Source organism: Mustelus asterias, chromosome 5 (assembly GCF_964213995.1).
Source record: "Mustelus asterias chromosome 5, sMusAst1.hap1.1, whole genome shotgun sequence".
In the NCBI taxonomy this organism is placed as follows: domain Eukaryota; kingdom Metazoa; phylum Chordata; class Chondrichthyes; order Carcharhiniformes; family Triakidae; genus Mustelus; species Mustelus asterias.
This window is the reverse complement of record NC_135805.1, coordinates 111,473,281-111,482,574: the sequence shown is the minus strand read 5'-3', so window position 1 is coordinate 111,482,574 and position 9,294 is coordinate 111,473,281. Positions and strand designations below refer to the sequence as shown.

The following is a 9,294-nucleotide window of genomic DNA, read 5'->3' as shown; positions in this document are numbered from 1 at the left end:
GACAAGGTAAGTGCAAAGTAGAACTGGTAGGTTTCTAGGGACAGTGACCCTGTAATTTCCAGTCAGATGAAATTATTAATAAGGTATAAAACCCATACTTCCTTCTACAGAGACCCATAGTACAGATTAACATGTACTGTAAACTACAAGACAAAGTAACTTCACAGAAAGTGTGCTGTGGCGTTCAGTGGCCGTCCTATGTTCATTGAAGTGCATTGCTGTAAGCATCTTATGGCCTAGAAGGCTACTGAAGTCACAACACCAATCAGTGCAGTGTGTAAGTAATCTTTCTGTCAAGTTACCTTGTCTTGGAGCTTAGCCCTGGGCCCTCACTGGGCTACTTTGTTTTTTACCACTAACCCTACCGCTCTTTTTTTGAACTAGGAGTAACGCAGGACAGTGAGGACATAGGGCTAATTTGCCAAACTTTAAACTAAAACAATCTTAAAGCTACTCATTATCTCAATCACTGTTCTAAAAGCCCAAAACAATAATTTCATTTGAGTGTCCCCACCTAATCGTAATCCTTTTTAAAACTAAAGCGCATAATATTTTTAAAGCGTTGTTCAAAACTAGAGCATTTTTGCTACCAATCCTTGTCTATTAAACAATATGCACATAAATTCTTTTTTTAAATTCTGTAAAACACAATCTCCCATATGAGACACAAAATCAGAGTATCCAAGTGACAGCGATACATAGTCAGATCATAGCTCACATGCTCCCAAGCTTTCTGTTACCTGTCAAATTCAATTTGTAATATTAAATTCTTCCCTTTTTGTAAAGCATTTGAAAGAATTCATATCCTATTCATTTTTTTTGTTCCGTCGACCATTCAAGAGTATACACTCAAAAAAAAGTGCATACGTTGGCAGCTATAAACATTACATGGCATATTACACTATGTCATCTCATATGAAAACGTACAAAATGTGAATGTTTTTAAAAACTATATATTAAATGCAATTACTATTTTCAAAGCAGGACATAAAATCATTATGAAGTCTCCTACGCATAACACCTTTTGTAACAGAAATAAAGTTTTGATATTCAACACTGTCTGGTAAATTAGAGCAGCAAAAACGTGAGGCTTCCTAGCAAGATTTCTCTTTAAACCAGGAAGAGGTCCTTAGACCTGAATTCCTTTTACAGCTTGCTTTATGTTTTCCAGAAGGGCCTTGTTTTCCGGGCTCTGATAGCGATCTTGATTCGTATACATGTCCGTTAAAGTCGTCACGTAGGCATCAAAATTCTGTTCATTTATTGGATCCTGCACAGTGAAAGATACAAACATCAGACACCTTATGAAAAAATCTCTTTCATGCAGCAAGTAAGAATAGTTTTTATTAAGGTATTGCACACCACTGTGCTTGTACAACACAACACCTTCAATATAGTAATATACACAATAAAAATCTCTAATAAGTAGCACAATCAAATCTGTTTTTGATTCAATTAGTCTAATTAATTTATTGCAACAGTAAAATATCATACAATGTTATGCTTCATTCCAATTTGTACAATTTTAAGCTACCAGTTTATCTGTACAAGAAATGTATCTTTTTTGTTTGCTAAATGTCACCAAACTGCAGCATAGTTATTAGAGAAATACAAAGTAAGGATTCTATGGTAATAGATAGTGAAGCTTTCCAACACACAATAGATCAGGAAACAATAATAAGTTGCTTGCATCGTTACTGATTATTTAGATCTATATTTTGTATTCAGCAAGGTAGATGGTACCCATGCTGGGGAGTAATACCTTTGAATTTTCCTTGTTATGTCAGGTTAAATCATCTCTAACCTGCCCTGGAAGTGTACCTTTATTTTGACATCAGAAGAACACGCCATTGTATCAATGTGACATGTTAATTTCCCACATCCAAATTGCTTATTATTGCCAATGTTTCCAAAATAGTGTCAAATAATTGAAAAATATTGTGCCATGCACCATGGGAGTCTGCTCAAACTAATTTCATTTAAGTCTTGCACTACTATAAGAAAAGTGACTTATATTAATCTGAGTTAAATTAAAATTCAAGTTCCAGAGACAAAAGGACAATATATTGATACATTGTATCCACTCTATATGCTGTGGAACATAAATTATATGCGGGGTGGCGTAGTGGCACAGTGGTTAGCACTGCTGCCTCACAGCACTAGGGACCCAGGTTGGATTCCGGTCTCAGGTCACTGTCTGTGTGGAGTTTGCACATTCTCCCCGTGTTTGCGTGGGTTTCCTCCAGGTGCTCTGGTTTCCTCCCACAGTCCAAAGATGTGCGGGTTAGGTTGATAAATTGCCCCTTAGTATCAGGGGGATTAGGAGGGTGAATATGTAGGGTTACCTGGGTGGGAGTGTTGTCGGTGCACTGTAGGGTTTTTATGATTCTATATCCCTTTTAGCAAGGATGAAACAGGCTTCAAAGTGAGTAACTAAGCAGTATAGAGTAGGAAGACCTATACCTGCACTGAGTTTGGCGATGGGAACTGATGCAAAGAGTCAGAGGGGAAGAATCGAGGACAAAAACCAAAGATGGAAAGGGGAATAAGAAAAGTGATAGACAGAGAAACCAAGAGCCAGATTCAATCAGGGCCTCAACGAAAAATCATAGAAGAGTACAGCACAGATCAGGCCCTTCGGCCCACGATGTTGTGCCGAGCTTTATCTGAAACCAAGATCAAGCTATCCCACTCCCTATAGTGGGAATGAGACAAGTAATGTTAAAAAGATGAACCTAAAGGCTTTGTGCCTTAAAGCACGGAGCATTCGCAATAAAGTGGATTAATTAATCAAGCAAATAGATGCACATGGGTCTGATATAGTTGGGATTACGGAGACATGGCTACAGAGTAACCAGGGATGGGAACTGAACATCCAGTAGTATTCCGTATTTAGGAAGGACTGACAAAAAGATAAAGGTGGTAGAGTTGCATTGCTGGTTAAAGAGAAAATTAAAACCATACTCAGGAAGGATATTAACTCCAACAACGGGGAAACTATATGCATAGAACTAAGAAATACCAAGGGCAAAAATCTTTAGTAGGGATTGTATATCGACCTCCAAACTGTAGTGGTGATGTTGGGACTGACATTAAACAGGACATTAGAATCATAGAATCATAGAATCCTACAGTGCAGAAAGAGGCCATTGGGCCCATCTAGTCTGCACCAACCACAATCCCACCCAGGCCCTATCCCCATATCCCTACATATTTACCCACTAATCTATGCATCCCAGACACTAAGAGGCAATTTAGAATGGCCAATAAACCTAGCCCGCACATCTTTGGACTGTGGGAGGAAACCGGAGCACCCGGAGGAAGCCCACGCAGACACAGGGAGAATGTGCAAACTCCACACAGACAGTGACTAGAGCCGGGATTCGAACCCAGGACGCTGGAGCTGTGAAGCAGCAGTGCTAACCACTGAGCTACCGTGCCGCAGATGTATGCAATAAAGAAACATCTGTAATTGAGTGATTTTAATCTGCATGTAGATTGGGCAAATCAAATTAGTCACAATACCGTAGAGGAGGAATTCCTGGAGTGTATACGGGATTGCTTTCTGGACCAATAAATTGAGGAACCAACTGGAGAGCAGGACATTCTAGACTGGGTATTGTGTAATGAGAAAGGGATAAGTGGCAATCTAATTGTACGAGACGGCACGGTAGCACAGTGGTTAGCACTGCTGCTTCACAGCTCCAGGGACCTGGGTTCGATTCCCGGCTTGGGTCACTGTCTGTGTGGAGTTTGCACATTCTTCTCGTGTCTGCGTGGGTTTCCTCCGGGTGCTCCGGTTTCCTCCCACAGTCCAAAGATGTGCGGGTTAGGTTGATTGGTCATGCTAAAAAATTGCCCCTTAGAGTCCTGAGATGCGTAGGTTTGAGGGATTAGCAGGTAAATATGTAGGGATATGGGGGTAGGGTATGGGTGGGATTGTGGTCGGTGCAGACTCGATGGGCTGAATGGCCTCCTTCTGGGAGGCATGGTAGCACAGTGGTTAGCACTGCTGCTTCACAGCTCCAAGTTTTTGGGTTTGATTCCCGGCTCGGGTCACTGTCTGTGTGGAGTTTGCACATTCTCCTCGTGTCTGCGTGGGTTTCCTCCGGGTGCTCCGGTTTCCTCCCACAGTCCAAAGATGTGCGGGTTAGGTTGATTGGCCATACTAAAATTGCCCCTTAGTGTCCTGAGATGTGTAGGTTAGAGGGATTAGCGGGTAAAATATATAGGGATATGGGGGTAGGGCCTGGGTGGGATTGTGGTCGGTGCAGACTCGATGGGCCGAATGGCCTCTTCCTGCACTGTAGGGTTTCTATGAGACCCCTTGGGAATAAGTGACCACAACATGATAGAATTTTTCATCAAGATGGAGAGTGATGTATTTTATTCTGAGATTAGGGTCCTGAATCTAAATCAAGGAAACGATGGTGATATGAGGCATGAGTTGGTAATGATGGATTGGGGAACATTACTTAATGGGATGACGGTGGATAGGCAATGACAGACATTCAAGGAGTGCCTGGGCAAACTGCAACAACTGTTTATTCCTATCTGGCACAAAAGTAACACTGGAAAGGTGGCCAAACCATGGCTTACAAGGGCAATTAGAGATAGTATTAGATCCAAGAGAGGGGGCATACAAATTGGCCAAGAAAACAACAGACCTGAGGGTTGACAGCAGTTTAGAATTTAGCAAAGGAGGACTAAGGGACTGATCAAGAAGAAGAAAATAGAATATGAGAGTAAGCTTGTAGGAACATAAAAACTGATGTGAGGAGAAAAAGATTGGTGAAGACAAATGTCCTTCCTGTCAGAAACAGGGGAATTTATAATGGGGAACAAAGAAATGTCTGACCAACTGAATAAATACTTTAGTTCTATCTTCATAAAGGAGGACACAAGTAAGATACCAGAAATGTTGGGGAACACAGGGTTTAGTGAGAAGGAGGAACTGAAGGAGATCAGTATTAGTAGAGAAATGGTGTTGGGGAAACTGATGGGATTGAAGGCCAATAAATCCCCAGGGCCTGATAATCTGCATCCCAGAGTACATAAAAAAGTGGCCCAAGAAATAGTGGATGCATTGGTGATCATCTTCCTCGATTCTATAGACTCTGGAACAGCTCCTACAGATTGGAGGCTAACTATTTAAAAAGGGAGGTAGAGAAAACAGGGAATTATAGACCAGTAAGTCTGATGTCAGTAGTGGGGAAAATTCTAGAATCCATTATCAAAGATTTTATAGCAAAACACTTGGAAAGCAGTGACAGGATCGGACAGAATTAGCATGAATATACAAAAGGGATATCATGCTTGACAAATTTACTGGAGTTATTTGAGGATGTAACTAGGAGAGCAGAAGAGCGAGAGGAAGAGGTTCATTTGGACTTTCAGAAGGCTTTCGACAAAGTCCTACAGAAGAAGGTAGCATGTAAAATTAAAGTGCATGGGATTGGGGGTAGTGTATTAAAATGGATAGAAAACTGGTTGGCAGACAGGAAACATGGCAGGCAATGACGAGTAGGGTACCACAGGGATCAGTGCTGGGACCCCTGCTATTCACTATATATGTTAATGATTTAGATGGGGGAAGTATATGTAATATCTACAAATTTTGCAGATGTCAAAAAGCTGAGTGGGTGGGTGAGTTGTGAGGAGGATGCAGAGATTCTTCAGTATGATTTGGACAAGTTGAGTAAGTGGACAAATGAATGACAGATCCAGTATAATTTAAATAAATTTGAGTTTATCCACATTGGTAGCAAATAACGGGAAAGCAGATTACTAGCTGAATGGTCATAAATTAGGAGAGGGGAATATGCAGCAAGACCTGGGTGTCCTCGTACACCAGTCACTGAAGGTAAGCGTGCAGATGCAGCAGGCAGTAAAAAAGGCAAATGGTCTTCAAAGCAAGAGGATTCCGGTATAGGAGCAGAGACGTCTTGCTGCAATTATACAGGGCTATGGTGAGGGCTGGATGTTTTAGACTTAAAGTTTAAAGTAAAGTTTATTTATTAGTCACAAGTAAGGTTTACATTAACATTGCAATGAAGTTACTGTGAAATTTCCCTAGTCACCACAGTCTGGCGCCTAGGGCTAAAATAAACACAGTTTTTAAAAAGAAAGCAGAAGGCTATGAATGAATGGCTATTTTTTCTAAAAGCTTTCCCACACATGCTATTTTTACTGTATCATTTATTCAGGAGGTGCGTCAACACCAAATTCATCAGCCGCACTCACAAGACAGCCCCGAACATCACCCAAGCACAACGCAACGCCATCCACGCTCTCAAGACCAACCGCAACATTGTCATCAAACCAGCAGACAAAGGAGGGGCCATCGTCATACTGAACAGAACGGATTACTGCAAAGAAGTGTACCGACAACTGAACAACGAGGAACACTACAGACAGTTACCCACAGATCCGACCAAAGAACACACCCATCAACTCAACACTCTGATTAAAACCTTTGATTCGGACCTTCAAAACACCCTAGGTGCTCTCATCCCACGTACTCCACGCGTTGGAGATCTCTACTGCCTCCCAAAGATACACAAGGCAAACACACCCGGCCGTCCCATCGTTTCAGGCAATGGAACCCTGTGCGAGAACCTCTCCGGCTATGTCGAGGGCATCTTGAAACCCATTGTACAAAAGAACACCCAGCTTTTGTCGCGACACTACAGACTTCCTACAGAAACTCAGCACACATGGAGCAGTTGAACCAGGAGCACTCCTCGTCACAATGGATGTCTCGGCACTCTACACCAGCATCCCCCACGATGATGGCATTGCTGCAACGGCTTCAGTACTCAATGCCGTCAACTGCCAGTTTCCAGATGCAATTTTACAACTCATCCGCTTCATCCTGGACCACAATATCTTCACCTTCAACAACCAGTTCTTCATCCAGACACACGGAACAGCCATGGGGACCAAATTCGCACCTCAATATGCCAACATCTTCATGCACAGGTTCGAACAAGACTTCTTCACCGCACAGGACCTTCAACCGATGCTGTACACTAGATACATCGATGATATTTTCTTCCTTTGGAGTCATGGTGAACAATCACTGAAACAACTATATGATGACATCAACAAGTTCCATCCCACCATCAGACTCACCATGGACGACTCTCCGGAATCGGTTGCATTCTTGGACACATGCATCTCCATTAAGGACGGTCACCTCAGCACCTCACTGTACCGCAAGCCCACGGATAACCTCATGATGCTCCACTTCTCCAGCTTCCATCCTAAACACGTTAAAGAAGCCATCCCCTATGGACAAGCCCTCCGAATACACAGGATCTGCACAGATGAGGAGGATCGCAACAGACACCTCCAGACGCTGAAAGATGCCCTCATAAGAACAGGGTATGGCGCTCGACTCATCGATCAACAGTTCCGACGCGCCACAGCGAAAAACCGCACCGACCTCCTCAGAAGACAAACACGGGACACGGTGGACAGAGTACCCTTCGTCGTCCAGTACTTCCCCGGAGCGGAGAAGCTACGGCATCTCCTCCTGAGCCTTCAACATGTCATTGATGAAGACGAACATCTCGCCAAGGCCATCCCCACACCCCCACTTCTTGCCTTCAAACAACCACGCAACCTCAAACAGACCATTGTCCGCAGCAAACTACCCAGCCTTCAGGAGAGCAGTGACCACGACACCACACAACCCTGCCACAGCAACCTCTGTAAGACGTGCCGGATCATCGACACGGATGCCATCATCTCACGTGAGAACACCATCTACCAGGTACACGGTACCTACTCTTGCAACTCGGCCAACATTGTCTACCTGATACGCTGCAGGAAAGGATGTCCCGAGGCATGGTACATTGGGGAAACCATGCAGACACTACGACAACGGATGAATGAACACCGCTCGACAATCACCAGGCAAGACTGTTCTCTTCCTGTGGGGGAGCACTTCAGCAGTCATGGGCATTCAGCCTTGGATCTTCAGGTAAGCGTTCTCCAAGGCGGCCTTCACGACACACGACAGCGCAGAGTCGCTGAGCAGAAACTGATAGCCAAGTTCCGCACACATGAGGACGGCCTAAACCGGGATGTTGGATTTATGTCACATTATCAGTAACCCCCACAGCTTGCCTCCTGGGCTTGTAGAATCTCACAAGCTGTTCTGTCTGGAGACAATGCACATTTCTTTAACCTGTGTTTAATGTTCCCTCCACCCACATTGTCTGTACCTTTAAGATCTGGCTGGCTGTAGGATTCGCATTCTAATCAGTATTCTGCAACTTGATTTTGTCTGTTTGCACTGTTTGAGAACACATTTCCACTCCATCTGACGAAGGAGCAGTGCTCCGAAAGCTTATGGTATTTGCTACCAAATAAACCTGTTGGACTTTAACCTGGTGTTGTGAGACTTCTTATCGTGTTCACCCCAGTCCAACGCCGGCATCTCCACATCATTTATTTGTCCCATATATTGGGTGAATGGGCTTGCAATTGCCATAGCTTGGCATGGAAGGTATGAGGGGCCATGGGAAGTTGATGGAGGTACATAGTTGGCATGGGGGGGGGGGGGGGGTGGCATGAAAAAGGTATTTTGAAGTTGCTTTTCAGAAAGTTCCCTCATTCAAACTATGGTTCATGACACCTCTTAGTGGTTGTGAACCATGACTCTTTGAAAACCTGACCTCTTGAAAATTGTGAGGGACCATCCCTGCTGTAGAACTGGCCAGCTCAGGACTGCAGGATGCAGGCTTGTCACCTACACCCGCCTGCACCCTTATCCCATGCTGCTGAAAATTGGGAATGCCAGAAATAGGGTCACAAATCCCGAAATTAGGTCCTGGCCACCATATTTAAAGGTCCGCTAAATCTCCTTGACTCCATGAAAATCCAGCCCAGTGTTTCAGGTTCGAATGAAAGGTCATTAACCTAAAAGATTAACTCTGTTTCTTTCCACAGATGCTGCCTGATCTGCTGCAATTTTCCAGCATTTTTGTTCTTATACTAAGTACACAAAGTAATCAAAATCGCTAATGTAATTTTGGTCTTTGTGTTAAAGGGTTTGAAATACAAAATGTGAAGAAGTGATGCTTCAACTGTGCACAAACTTGGTTCAGACTTGAGCATCTAACCTCAGGAAGGAACATACATTCAAGGTATTTCTAATTCCATGCTTAGCGGGAACAGGGGTTTGGCCCTGATCCATCACAAGTAAGTGATTTGTTACAGAAAATCTCAGCTAAAGTCACACCTCAGGAAGGTGTTTTTGGCCCAGGAGAAGGTACAGCGTCAGAA

The 9,294-nt window shown here is 43.5% G+C and overlaps 1 protein-coding gene across 2 annotated transcripts in view; it reads right to left on the bottom strand.

Annotated features, from left to right (window-relative positions):
• Nucleotides 1–1,129: 1,129 nt before the first annotated feature.
• Nucleotides 1,130–9,294, bottom strand: part of LOC144494157 (myelin transcription factor 1-like protein) — a 315,352-nt gene continuing 307,187 nt past the window's right edge. For both annotated transcript variants that reach the window (XM_078213754.1, XM_078213755.1), the window contains exon 21: nucleotides 1,130–1,270. In XM_078213754.1, the coding sequence (XP_078069880.1) occupies nucleotides 1,130–1,270 (141 nt within the window). The remainder of the gene's footprint in view (nucleotides 1,271–9,294) is intronic.